This window comes from Misgurnus anguillicaudatus, chromosome 14 (genome assembly GCF_027580225.2).
Source record: "Misgurnus anguillicaudatus chromosome 14, ASM2758022v2, whole genome shotgun sequence".
Taxonomy (NCBI): domain Eukaryota; kingdom Metazoa; phylum Chordata; class Actinopteri; order Cypriniformes; family Cobitidae; genus Misgurnus; species Misgurnus anguillicaudatus.
Window position 1 is genome coordinate 6,916,477 of NC_073350.2, and position 14,367 is coordinate 6,930,843.

The 14,367-nt window shown below is 36.3% G+C and overlaps 1 protein-coding gene across 2 annotated transcripts in view; it reads right to left on the minus strand.

The window, feature by feature from the left end:
• Window positions 1-2,468: 2,468 nt before the first annotated feature.
• Window positions 2,469-14,367, minus strand: part of slc11a2 (solute carrier family 11 member 2) — a 31,289-nt gene continuing 19,390 nt past the window's right edge. For both annotated transcript variants that reach the window (XM_073875785.1, XM_073875786.1), the window contains exons 7-16: window positions 14,206-14,276; window positions 14,044-14,111; window positions 13,793-13,948; window positions 8,465-8,623; window positions 8,270-8,356; window positions 7,951-8,070; window positions 7,688-7,837; window positions 7,231-7,308; window positions 4,745-4,894; window positions 2,469-2,612 (exon numbers count right to left, since the gene is read on the minus strand). In XM_073875785.1, the coding sequence (XP_073731886.1) occupies window positions 2,505-2,612; window positions 4,745-4,894; window positions 7,231-7,308; window positions 7,688-7,837; window positions 7,951-8,070; window positions 8,270-8,356; window positions 8,465-8,623; window positions 13,793-13,948; window positions 14,044-14,111; window positions 14,206-14,276 (1,147 nt within the window). In that variant the 3' untranslated portion in view covers window positions 2,469-2,504. The remainder of the gene's footprint in view (window positions 2,613-4,744; window positions 4,895-7,230; window positions 7,309-7,687; window positions 7,838-7,950; window positions 8,071-8,269; window positions 8,357-8,464; window positions 8,624-13,792; window positions 13,949-14,043; window positions 14,112-14,205; window positions 14,277-14,367) is intronic.

The following is a 14,367-nucleotide window of genomic DNA, read 5'->3' on the forward strand; positions in this document are numbered from 1 at the left end:
CTAATTGCAAATCTATTTGGTCTGTCTCAGTCAGTCTAAAAGCGCTTGTCAATGTCAAAATGATGCAATGGCCAATCAAATCAAAGAAGGTGGAGTTATTGTAATGTGAGGTTGATAATTTAATCACCCAACCTTGTTTCTAAACAAATAGAGCACGGTGTGTTTGGGGGGAAACAGCGAAAAATGTTTATAACTGAATTCATAAAAAATGGTAACAATTGCAAAGTAACGTGGGACGAAAGTAACAAAGCGATTTTCTCCACGCCCTGATAACATTTGAAGAGTTTGGTTCCAAAACGCAATAAATCCATTTTGACTAATTTCGGTAAAAACGTGTTTCCTATACCAAGAAAGTGACGAGATGAAAACCACTATTTTCTGTTACAAACTTTCACATAGCATCTTTAGGTTATAATAACATTACAAATTCAAATCTATAATTTGATTTTCAAAGATTTATTATAAAAAATAATAATTTTTCCACAAAATGCAATAAATCCATGACAATTTTTTTTCAAAATGCTATAAATCTATTGAATCAATATATAAATGTGCATTCATCTTTGCCATGATATATTCATTTAGTTGCCTAGAGGCATACACTGATAAAAAATAAACATTAATGGCATTAACCAAAACACTTACTTTGTCATATTAAGAACACTAAAGTCATTGCTGTGGTTATACTTGACGTCGTCACTTAACATTTTTCACAGCGATCAGCTGTAAAATGTTTGGTCCTGCTTAATTTTCGTTGGCTTTGTGTAAAATGAAAGTTTTTCATAAGATCCCCTGGAGTCAATGTGTTAGCACGAGAGAGCTTGATGCTGTGGGAGGAACAAGCAACCGGCATTTTCAGTCTCCCGAGTGCTTCTCACATAAATTATTAGATGTTGATGGCTTACGTTTCTTTCTCGTCACAGAAAACCATCACAGGTTTATCAATGCTATTAAAGTATTATTTTACTAGGATTCCAAGTACTCAACGCGCCGCCATTGTTTGTTTACATTGCGTGGAATGGTGCGCTGTAATTTGTGGAGAGAATTTATTGCGTTCTGTAGAAAAGGAGAAGTGGCGATTATCGCGTTTTGGGAAAAAGGGAGAAACGATTACAGAATAATACGGTGGATATTGGATTTTGCGTAAAATTAAGAATTTACATTTAAATACTGACCTGAAACAATACTGATTTTGGCAGAAACTCTTTTTTTTTAAAAAAATGGCGTTTATCGCGTTTTGGAACCAAACTCTTCAAATAATTGTTCATAAACATCACTGAACATAGTTTCAGTGTGATCCAAGGAGTGAAATCATTTCAGACAACAGAATATCTTACACAACAAAAATATTTCAGAGCACCGGCTAACTTTTATATGTGGCTTCAACAGCCAGATGCATTTAGATTTGCCTGATTTCCTCTGGAAGTGGTTTAAATGTTAAATCCGTCTCAAGAACGTTTCAGAGGACATCTATACTTGGTCTTTTCCCAGTCTGATCAGAGCAAACACATACAGTGAGCAGATGTAAATCAGAACAAACACAGTGAAGTTCCAATGTGGAAAGAAGGACTTTAATTTAAAAAACAGCTCACAATTTTTCTTTGATTCAAGTCTTTTGGTTTACAATTGAAAAACAAAATAAAGGTACTCTGTGATTTCGGTCTTAAATTAGTTAAATCAGATCGGTAGGAAAATAACATGCTAAGTTAATAAAAACACGTTATTGTTTTATCAACAGAAATAATCTTTACACCTGTTCAGACAACATGCTTAATATCAGCTCATTTAAAATGCAAATATTCATCAGTATGATGATTTCATCAAAATACTTCATACCGTGATATTAATCTAGTTTCTCTTTGATTTTATTTATAATTTATTTCACATTGTGATTGTACACAATACAATCTCTTTAAAGTGATAGTTCACCTTAAAATGAAAATTCTGTCATCATTTATGCATCCTCATGTTGTAAACATGTATGTGATTCAAGATATTTTGATAAATGATGGCAAACAAACAGCAGACAGTGACCATTGACTTCCATAGTAGGAATAAAAAATATGATGGAATTTAATGGGTAACGTAAACTGTGTGCTTACCATCATTTATCAAAATATCTTCATCATCATTTATCACAATACTTCAAAAATATTTTTTTCCTACTATGGAAGTCAATGGTCACCATCTGCTGTGTGTTCACCGTCATTTCTCAAAATATCTTCTTTTGTGTTCATCAGAAAAAAGAAATTCATACAGATTTAGAACAACATGAGGATGAGTAAATGATGACAGAATTTTCATTTTAAGGTGAACTATCCCTTTAACTACACAGTGTCTTTACTACACTTTTATAAACTTTATCTGTAGCTGTCGTAATAACTTACGGTAAGACCTACAACAGTAGATCTATAAAAGGAGGCAAAAGAAAGATGGTAAAAAGACTTCTAGCAAGAAGATTCCTCACATTATAAGAAAACATGTTTAATGTGTATCAGTATCAATCATGTATCAGACTCTTCTTGTTCTTCAATGAGAATTGATGGTGATTGCTGAGACCAGCCGCAGATGTTCAGACGGGGCACACCAAGAGCAATGAGACAGTGCCAAAGCTGAAACAAGAGCAACACAACTACATTCAGAATAATACTATAAAGATCTTTCAGGTTAATGGATGTGAATGTGGAGGATATTTGAGTACAGCGAACTCAGATCAGCTAACATGACATTAAATTCAGTGTATTTCAGTAATTCAGTAAATTCAAAAGGCCATCACAGTCACCAGTAACATTGTGTACGCACAAAATGGGCCTAGAACTATGCGTACGCAATTTTCAACAGAAATATTGGGATTCATAAAAAAATAAACTTGCCGTAAATAAGTGCGCACCATACGGATGCTCTTACTGATTTTTAATGGGGTAATGAAGAAGACAAACTCTGTTTTTTATATACACATTTATGTATTGTTGGGGATGTATTCATTCATCCATTATGGGGTGCTTTTGAGTCTTAATTTGGACACAACTTTCACTGCGTTTCAGCAAATGGAATGATTTTTGGTGATACATTTTATATTGACACATATTTTGAGAAAATGCTTTGAAATTTTTCAAAAACTCAACAATACATTGTGGGCAAATTCACCATCCTTTCATTATGTTTGCGATGAAAACATCCAGTAAATTAAACTGCTGTAAAAATGTTTCAGATAAATATATTTTTCTTTTTTTACATAAATCTGTTAATCAACCTGATCAAAACTACTAAATGTTTACAAAAATTCCAGGATTTCTTTAATTTCTTTAGTTTAACTCTTTAATTGCCAAGTTCATACATGATGTCACTGATTTGGGATATATTTTTAATATAAAAAGCGATTGTGGAGTGGATAATTTTTTTTAAATTTTTATCACAGTCTTGGTCATGTCAAAGATTAGTAAAAACATTGGCTTTGATGGATTGTTCGTTTTTTGTGAAGCATCATATTTTATTTTTTCTCCCTCATTTACTGTTCGTGGCTACTTTTACCCCATTGACTTCCATTATAACCACATAATCATGCATTTCTGATTGTTGGTGTTTTTCCCTGTTGCAAAGATGTGAAATTTGTCATTTTTACTGTTGATCACCAGGTGGCACCATTAACCCTTTAGATATTCCTGTATGTAGCTTATTTTGTTATAATCTAGGAAATGTTTTTACAATTCGGTTTTACATGAGGAACACTTAACATATTTAAGCTCAGGTTTTAATATTCTGGTCTCGTCTGCTTGCCTGTAAATAGTAGGATATGCTTTATTTTAAAGGTGAGTACTAAATTTTGTCTTTTAATGTCATTTTCTTAATATGCCTTATGCCTACTATGTAATACATCACTGTCTTTATAATGTTTTGTTTTGGGAAACACTTAACACGAAACTTGCGTTTATATACTGTACTGGGCTCGTCTACTTGCCTATACACAGTAGCCTATTCTTTATAAGGTGTGTACTGAATTTGGTCTTGTGATATAGCAGTCTTAATGCATTAAGTCACGTTCAGTATTATAATGTTTGATGCTTTGTTATCCAATTAAAATGTTAATAACAAAAATGACACCTGTCTGGCCGTTATGTCAAACCACAGTGTAAACTTCAATCCCCGTGTTTAAAACACTGTGTTTTTGTAATTTCATGAAAAGTAACAGGCTTCAATCGGACAGCGACGATATCTTCCTTGCATTTTGTAACGTCACATGGATAAAAATATCAATATTAAAATGATATGCAGGCGACATTATGCCCAGTAAAACTAAGCTATGTACGCTCCATATGTGGTTGTTTCGGAGAAAAGATGGGGTGGAGATGCACAACATGCTGACTAGGATTTATGAAGGGAATTCAGTTTCTGGAGTACGCATGGTTTTATAAATCTGAATGCTTTGTGCATACGCAAAATCTGCCTTAAATGCGTACGCACACATTTTTACAAGTTTTATACATGAGGCCCCAGATCTCAATGGTGAAGCAGAATTTGAGAGAAATCTTTCCAGCACCTTCTTTAGTCTATATGCTATACAAATGTTAAAAGATCAAAAAGTATAAAATTGGTCAAATAATTGTTCAGTTAATGATGTTATTTATGAGCTGGTGATTAAACTGCTATGTGATAAAAATGAAAGACAACTTCTGAGGACAAAAACAATCCTGCTACTGTCATTTCTGATGTAGAAATGAAGATCTGTAGATGTATATGATCTTACCAGGTAGATAACAAAGCACAGATAAGCGATGGAGAGGAATGCAGAAAGGACGTAGAGAATGGTGCTGTTCAGAGCAGTCACATAGACCACCACAAAGTACATGTTGATAGCACACACCAACAAGATGAGCAGACCACCACCAATCTTCCACACGCTGAAAATACAAATCCATCATTAACTTCTGCTCCAATACACTTTTACTAATGTGACCTTGACATCATAAAAAAATTTAAAAGACAAAGTAAGAAATAAACACAATATCTGGTGAAAGCTGAAATTGACCAAATGCAATTGTTTTATGTTAACATGTGACATTTATTGAATGCCAAAACAAAAGGTCAATCAAACATGTGCCTTGCTAGCTTTTCAGCATTGAGGTTTAGAAAGGCATGATGACAAATATTAAAATAAACAGAAATGTCATCTTTGCCAGCATGACCTCACATAATTGTGTAAGTATGTCGAAAGGTCACCTGTCACATATGTGAAATGCACATTTGTCGACCATTTTAAACAATAAACTGACACAAAGAGTATCATTCCACATACAACAATGACAATCGTTTTGCTACATAAGACCGTCAATGCCTCATTTGGAATTGTTTAGGGTCCTTTGAATCTGCGTTGAAAGTGTAATTTTAAACTGCATTGAAACTGTTGGGGTGCCAAAAAGTCCTGGAATGTTTTTCTTAAAAAAACTGAATTTCTTCTCGACTCAACAAAGACAGACATCAAGATTTTGGATGACATGGGGGTGAAAATGGAGTAATCCTTTAATATTAAACACTGTAAAAGGGAGTCGCACACAGGACGCGCAGAGGTATCGTACACCGGTAGTATACATTAAATAGCGCAAGCTTAGTCAGATATCATCTACTTCAAAATGCAAAATATACGTTAGCAGCCAATGTTAACCGTTAATGATTTGGGACAAATATGATGTGTGGAGCAACAGGGATTAGAGCAACTTCCTGAGTCAAAGCTGGGCGCCGCGGACAGGCGCCACCTGTTGGTGCCAGTGTGCGTATACTCATAGAAAACAATGTGTTCGATTTTTTTTTTAGAATGCCGTGGCGCTGCGCGGCACTGAGCTGCGCGTCCGGTGTGCGACCCATCTTTACTCTGTGGTGCTTAAAAAAAATTGCTGCTTAAATATACCAGCCAGCCCTATACTGGTAAGCTTGCTGTCTGTTTGGCTGAACAATGGAACTGAGAGGAGAGTTCTGAAAACAATCATTACATTTAACATCACATCGTCATGTTGTGTTGTTGACAGAAACCTATCCAGCTAATGAGAAAGGCTTTTACTTTAGTCTTAGAAACATATCCAAATAGGAACTCATCTTAGGTTAAAAAACAGCTTTTAAACATCTGACCACAGCCAAATCTTTCTGCTTGTGCAATTTAGATCATAATGACTGTGTATTGTATAGATTTTACAAATATTCTCAGACAGACATTAACACGGTTAAAGTACAGTTGTTGAATGAAGAAATGACAAGCTAAGTGTGGAGTGCCACACGGCTCAGTGTTAGGTCCTCTCATTTTTCTTTTTGCATATGCTTTCCACATGAGACTGGATTTGGACAGGAATGGATTTATTTTTCACTGTTTTGCTAATAATACTGAGCTTTACATATTACCAAAACCAGATGGATAATTTTTTACAATAAAACTCTGTTAAAACAAGGGTATAAACTATTGCACCAAAACCTCTAAGAAAAAGATTCTAGAGTACTGTCTGTCCTTGATGGATGCACTGTTACAGCGTCTTATACAGTAAAGGACCTGGGACGGGTTGCACCTGTTGGTAGTGTTAAACCCTGACTCCCTTCAGTGCTCAACATCTGTGCCTTATTCTCTAAATGCCACCTCACTATAAAGCACTGCCACTTAAGAGTTCTCAGGCTGAAACATTTCATCCGTTATACCAGTTTTGGAAAATCACATAGTGTATGATTGGCACAGACTAGCTTCAGCATAAGACATCAGGGACAGCTTACAGTCGTATGCAAATGTTTGGGTACCCCTGACAATTTCCATGACTTTCATTTATAAATATTTGGGTGTTTGTATCAGCACCTGCACAAATGTATGCACCCGTCTAATTTCGTTTTGATGCATATTGCACATTTTCTATGAATCCAATAAACCTCATTTCACTACTGAAATATTACTGTGTCCTTCAGTTATTTGATAGGACAAAATGAAACTGCTGATCCAAACACTCAAATATTTATAAATGAAAATCATGGAAATTGTCAGGGGTGCCCAAGCTTTTGCATACGACTGTATATGTTTAATGTTGGTAAACATTTCATTTAATTTACCAGTTGTTTCATCAGTCAAAACACTTATAGATGGTTGAAAGTTAAGAGATTAATTAGGCATGTTACCAATTTAATTATATAATAACATATATTATTCACATAGAATACATTGCATTGGGACACACCGTAAAAATGCACAAAATTGACACAGATACTCACGAGTCCATTGGCAAAATCACTCATTAATGAAGTCATGCTGGTCACGGTCAGAATTGGGATCAGAGCAAACGGCAACTAAAAAAAATAAAAAAGACAACTTCAAATCAACAATGTGTTAAGGGGGACTTATTGTCCAAAATTCACTTTTTTAATGGTCTATGAATGCAGTGTGTGTCAATATCAACCCTATAATAGTAAAAATCCACCGACTACTTTATTCTTGAAAATTTGAATTCAAGCCGTTTCAGATTTCAGCCTTCAGTGACATCACAGTAGGCAAAACTCAGCACATTATATATTTAAAGATATATAATAATGTCATAAATGATCTTTGAGGTATTTTGAGGTAAAACTTCACAAACACATTCTGGATAGCCCTGAGACTTGAGCCTTATATAATCTTGTAAAAAGGGTCCTTACAAAAGCAAAGTGTTTAATATGATGTGATACTAACCTGAATGCTTTGTAGTACATTGAGGAAATCATTCATGCCAGTTAAATGCTGGACATCCTCAAAGACGGCAACCAGAAGAGTTGGCAAGATAGCGATGGATCGGGTCAACAACACCCGAGCAAAGCGAGACCAACGGAGGTTTAGGAAACCCTAAAAGTGCCAGAGCAGAATGAAAACAAGGAATACTAGAAAAACATTTTCATATGTACACAACCTTACCATTTCCATACAAAAAACATCAATGAGGTTTTAGATAAACTTACCTCCATGACAAACTGACCAGAGTATGTTCCTGTCATGGTTGAACTCTGTCCAGCTGCAAGGATCCCAATGGCCCAAATATAAAGCGCAACTGGGCCAAAGAAACAGCCCAGGACTATACCCTTTAATTACAAATAACAAATGAACAAAACATCCTGAAAGCACAAAGACTGTCAACATTATAATCAACACAGAATGTAGTAAAATACGCTTCATCAAAAACCTTTTTTTATTCAGTTGCCTTTAGAAGTGTTCAAAACAGTTACACTGATATTTTTATGACAATATTTTAGATTGGTTAAAGGTTTATTATTGACATACCCCTTTGTAGATGTCGACTTCAAGCGTTTCATTGTTAAGTGGGAAGAGATCAGTGTGTGGACTTCCAGTTTTATTACACGTCTCGCTCTGAAGGGAAAACTCATCATGTTAGCTTCACTGTAATCATATATGCATCAATCCAACTATCTACAGTAATTCAATGTTATTTTTAAATATTTCAAACAATCTGCTCACCACTTGCATGTTTGTCTTGCCATAAAAGGCCTCAGCAAAGACAGCCACCACAAATACATTGATGAGAAATGAAACAAAGAGAGCGATTGAGGACTCAATGAAGAAGTACTTGTTTGCCTCCTTCACCTCTTTCTTGTTGGCTCGGTTTATTTCCCGCGACTGAAACAAATACCAGAAAGATTCAGTGTTACGTCATTTTTTTACAGCAGGTTAGTAAAAACTTAAAGGTGCAATTTGTAAGATATTTGCAGTAAAATGTCCAAAAACCACTAGGCCAGTGTTATATATTTTGTCCAGCTGATTACTATCAATATCTGTAATGTTTTCAACTACTTGTAAATCGTGAGAAAATTTCCATTCAAAACATTGTTACGGGGCAGTGCAGTCTCCTGTCCGTGACGTTAATATCCATGTGACCCTTTGTCACCGCCTTTACTGACGTAACCCACATGAGAACACTGGTCAAGTTCGGAAAAATAAAATGGCGGCCAAGGAAGCGACTGTAGCACAAATTTAGTGTAAATAAACGTCTATTTTCACTTTTTACACATTTTAATTGCATTTCTAGCGAGAAATTAGTATTGAAGTTTTCAAATATGTGATTAGTTATCACAAAGGTGCTCTCTGTTCATATTTCAAACACGCTGCCTTTAAAGTGCGTCGGAAAGCCTTTCTCTGAGCGGCCTTCAGGCCTCCGAGTCCGAAGTCATGTCCTCATGAGGCAGCGAGGCAAGTCCTCACTGCCTTGAGTTTTCGGACGCAGCCAGTGTTGTGGACAAATGCGGAACTATGCGCTTGCTTATGAACTTATGGATATCTCTGTACCGTCTGCCGCTGGTTGTGTCAGCTCCTGTAAGCGTACGGGCCAACCAAACGACCCAAGAAGAGTTTGGAACAAAACGAGAGAGGATCAATTTGTTGTTGCATTATCTGGATGGAGAGAGCTTCACGACAACATTTAACTAGACCGAGATTCTGATACTGCTTGTGTTTTACGCGATGGGTGAGTTGTTTTGATTCGTAACCCTTCAAAAAACGTATGCTATTATATTGATCACAACATTAGTGTGTCGATTGTAATCAGCGCGTCTTCCCGCGGACGATATGCACATCAAGAGGCATTGTACAGCAATATAAATGGTCATTTTAAGACACTTCACAATAAGATTTGTACTGTCAATACATTATGTGAAAATCATTGTAAATTGTAAGTTGAAAACTTAATTCTGTGCTGTGTTAACCATCCAATTTGGACTAATACTGTAATATCTATGACTGAAAATTTCGTTTTGAACATCACATATAAACTTACATAATGAAATAAACGATGTCATCAAACGCAACATTTATAAGACTTGATTACCTTATCAGTCAACGTGATTTCTCGTTCTCGTCTGTTGATCGCCATCAGCGGTTGAGTTAAAGACTACAAATCCCATAATTCCACGCTGCTTCACAGCGTCAGTAAACAACATCATTGTTGTTGTTTGATCTGGCGCCATCCAGCGGCGCAAATAATACAAACTGTATCTTTAACTCAAACGGGGCATGCGAGGGAAACTGTGTACACAATCCAATGAGACCGTGTCTCCTTGGTGTATCCGCTGAAAGAACTCAAATGTCTGTGTGTATGTAAGGGGCTGCACGATTGAGACATAAATCATAATGGTCGATTATACACCTTGATATTGTAATATTGTGATTATAATTATTATTGATGATTAATAGAATTTACATTGAAGTTTTGAAATGTTCTGTGAAGCAAGCTGCATGGTAAATTCTAAACATTCAAAACTAAATCATATAATGTAAATAACAAATAATTATGTTGTGAGTAAAAAATCCAAAATGAATGACTAAAGGACATGTAAACTTATCAATTATAAAATCTCTGATTTACTACTGTATGTGGTGCCCCAACATACTGGCAAAACACACAGAAATGAGCATAAATGGACAGCTGTGACTGAGGCTTTTGGTGATTATGTAATGGTTTCACTCGTAATTGTAATCACGATTAGTTTTTGATTAGTTGTGCATTCCTACTGTATATAGACGGTTTTAGCAGTAACAACATAAACAAATGGCTTTCGTGGAACATTGTAACTTCTGGTAAACTGTGGCAAAGTATCAATAACATCGAGTCCTTTTAGAGTTGTTTATCTCTGATAACAAGCAAAATAAACAAGTATATTACTTTTGTTCAAATCATAGCAAAAATGTATCAAAAAGTACACTGAGCTAACGTTACCGTGTAAAATGTGGGACAATATATCGATATGGCGATGTATCGATCGCCCACCTCTGCGATACAAGGATCGATGGCTTCAAATATCGATACATTAATTAATAAACAAGATGCCCTAAATAGACTTCCCAGCGCCATTACTTTATGGCTCCTCGGGGTGGCGCTAAACACATAAATGATTGGAATGAGGAAAACATGAATAAACGCTGAAAGAGATTAGGATACGATGGGGGATGCACGTAAAATAATAGATGCCTCAGCCACGTTTAAGTCCTAATGCTTTTATGCCATTGATGGGCTGGTAAAATTAAAAATGTTTATACAAAATACATTTATATGTTGTTAAATGTGTCCGTTTACGAAGAAAAGCTATTAGCACAAAATGTTTAATGTACTTGAAATGTTACACATTGCTTATATGTTGTTCATTTACCTCAGGACTTCAGACTGCGCACAAATGAGACGGTATGGGCATTTGTACTCGCACATGGGCGACCTGCAAATTTTTTCTAGTTTTTATTTCAGTTTGAAAGATGAGCCCACAGAAAAACGAATGTGCGATCGTGTTTTTACCGCTTATTTGCACGACGCGTCTATTCTTTGTCACAATGCGCTCTGTAATCTACCGATGGTCTGCGCACATAGATATATACACTAGATGTCACCTTGGGTTTCTAAGCATGCGTCAAAACCGCCGCCATCTTGGAACAGGTAATGCTACTATCTCCGCCTGTACTTCGAATTCATGGACGATGCCGGACTTTTGTGCTGCGTATGGATGTGAGGCTTACTAGCACTAGGCATTGCAGTTAGAAAAAGTAGATTTTCATAATATCAAACTTTAATTTTTTTCTGGACTCAACGCTAAATACATGTCTGACTGTTGAAACGAACCAAAAGAAAACTAAGAAAATCGCATTCATTGTGATTTTATTTCCGTTTCACCATTGCCTACAATTCCCCTGTTTCAAGATGGCGGCTCTATTTGACGCATTCGGTCCAATTAACTGCCGTAGCCAAGGTGACATCTAGTGTACATATCTATGGTCTGTGCAGCCCAGAGTGAACTTGAAATCAAACACAGATTCAACCACGAGAATATGTGGAGTCATTCAACATGGCATAGATGAGAGATAGAGAGAGCGGGACAACTTATAAATGAACACCTACATTACAGATAAAAGTGTATGTTGCTTCCTATTAAAGTTTGATCAATTATGCATAATGACATGTGCAACAAATGCATATAGAGATAAGTCTACTTATTATGAAAGTATTTGTCAGTAATGTAGATATTATGGGGAAAAAGTAAATAATTGCATTCATTGAAATAAGGTGTGCACCTAACATTTCAGTTTGCACCCTTAAAATTTTCAGTCAGAGGATACAGTACTCCTAGTAAAAAAGGTAGTCTGGAGCCCTGTACCTAAAAACTTTTTGTGGACTTGCATAAAGAGAGAAAAGTTGTACATAGTCTGTCCCTGGACATTTTGTTTTTATAGTTTGCAGATATTGTTATGTATCAGCATAGAATTTGCAAGCAATACATCGATTGTTGGAGAATCGATGAATTGTGATATTATGGTAATCGGGAGCCATGTATCAAATCGTACCGTGAGGTACCCTGCGATTCCCACCCCTAATATAATGCATACAATCTTAACTACAGATCATCTCCCAAACCTCACTTCACATTGCGCTGATCCATGATTGTCGTCTTTAGGAAACCAAAACATTTGTTATTTTCGACGAGGCATTTGTTCTAGAGTTCAGTTTATTCACTATTCATTAACTCTTTCCCCGCCATTGATGAGTTGATGAGTGGCTTCCTTGCCAATGACGAGTTTTTATGGTAATCTATATTTCCGCTTTTATCCACTAGGTGGCACTCTTACCCAATATATCTATCCCAAGCATGCCGCACAAGCCCTGAAAAGTGAAGCCAAAACGTCTCAATCGCCCCCCAGTGACTGGTCCCAGTTATAAACCATGTTATTCAATGGGACTTGAGAACAACTAAACACTTTAATTACACAATTATCTTTTTTCCGAAGCTGGTTTCTGTCATTTACTGTAGTTTTTATCACGCTGATGTAAATTCAAATGTTTGGTTTTAAAATAAGTTTGTGTTTAGTTAGTTATTTAATGATATAAAACAGTGGTGTCACGTCATGATTGACAGCTGTGATATCGTGTGATATGCACATTCTACGAGAGCGAGGGCAGGGTCTTGATTTTGCGGCTTTACTTCCTGCTCACTACTGCGAAGGACTGGTCCCGAAATCGCTACTGCGCAGATTCAAGACCCAAGATGTCAGTGCCATATCGGGTCACTGGCGGCTTCACTTTTCACCAATGGAAAAGAGCGAACAGGCGTCGTCCATCTTTTTTACAGTCTATGATCTATCCATATTTGAGAGGTGATAAAAAGAGAACAAATGAAGATACGATCAATGTTTTTTCATTTTGTTTGTTTGTTTGAAAGCAGAGGGTCTGTTCTTTCATTTGATATATTTGTATGTTTATATATTTATAGACGAGAATTTTCCTGGAAAGCGTTTTGTGAAACTGGTGAAAATCCCAAAAAATGCTTGCAGGCAACTTTTTAAAAAAAGGCTGGCGGGGAATGAGTTAAACAAACAGAGACCGGAAGTTAAGTTCTGTCTAGACGCAGAACCTCCACAACCCGCGTGCGTTCGATAACAAGTGCCCTACAGATGTTTTTTTTTGGAGATGTTTTTTTTTGACAATAAAGGCTATAATGTCTAAACATAAAAAGATGAATACCTGCAATGTTATTTCTTTGGCATGTGTGTGTGTTGGGACAACCACATAACTGATAATTGTTGGCTTAATTGTTAGCCAACCAGAGGCAGAGTGGTGCGTGTGTTTGTTCACACACATTGGCTACGTCCAGACCTTTATATGGGGCCTTGTTAAGAGATGATCAACCATATTCAATAACTGATGACTGATCATCATGTTTTTGTCATCGGTTAATCTGCTTATTCTCATTAATCTCTTAAATCTGAGTTCATGTATTTGTACCTAATGAAAACACAAAAGTGAAGTTGACTTACCTTAACAAGAGCAGAATGTAGATAGATGTTATGAGGCATGATAACTGCTCCAACAATACCCACAGCTTGTTTAAGCTGCACAGGTCCACAGCCGCTACAGTACGGCATAAACATGCCCTTCAGTACCTCACCCTGGTCTGGACCCACCCGCACATACTAAAAACATCACAACACCCGTCACTTCTCATACTGATGCTAGTGTTTATAAAGGTAATGTACAGGTGAAATCATCAACAGCAGGTTTATTTTACCTCATAGCCAAAGCTGAGACCCATGACGGTGATGAGGAACCCAAAGAAGGCCTCAAGCTTCCTCAAACCTAATAAATAAACAGACAGACAACATTTTCAATATAAAACCCAACATCTAAGCCCATGGCTTTATTCTGTCACACTCCTTTCACTTTAATATACCGTATTTGTCCAAAAACAGGAACACAAAAGTGTCGATAATTGTTATCAGCACTCCGGCCCATAATGGAATCCTGCAGATAATCACAGTCAAAGTTATTCAGCACTAATGAATGAATAATACAACATAGACACACACGACACAACTTGTCCCAGACACACAAT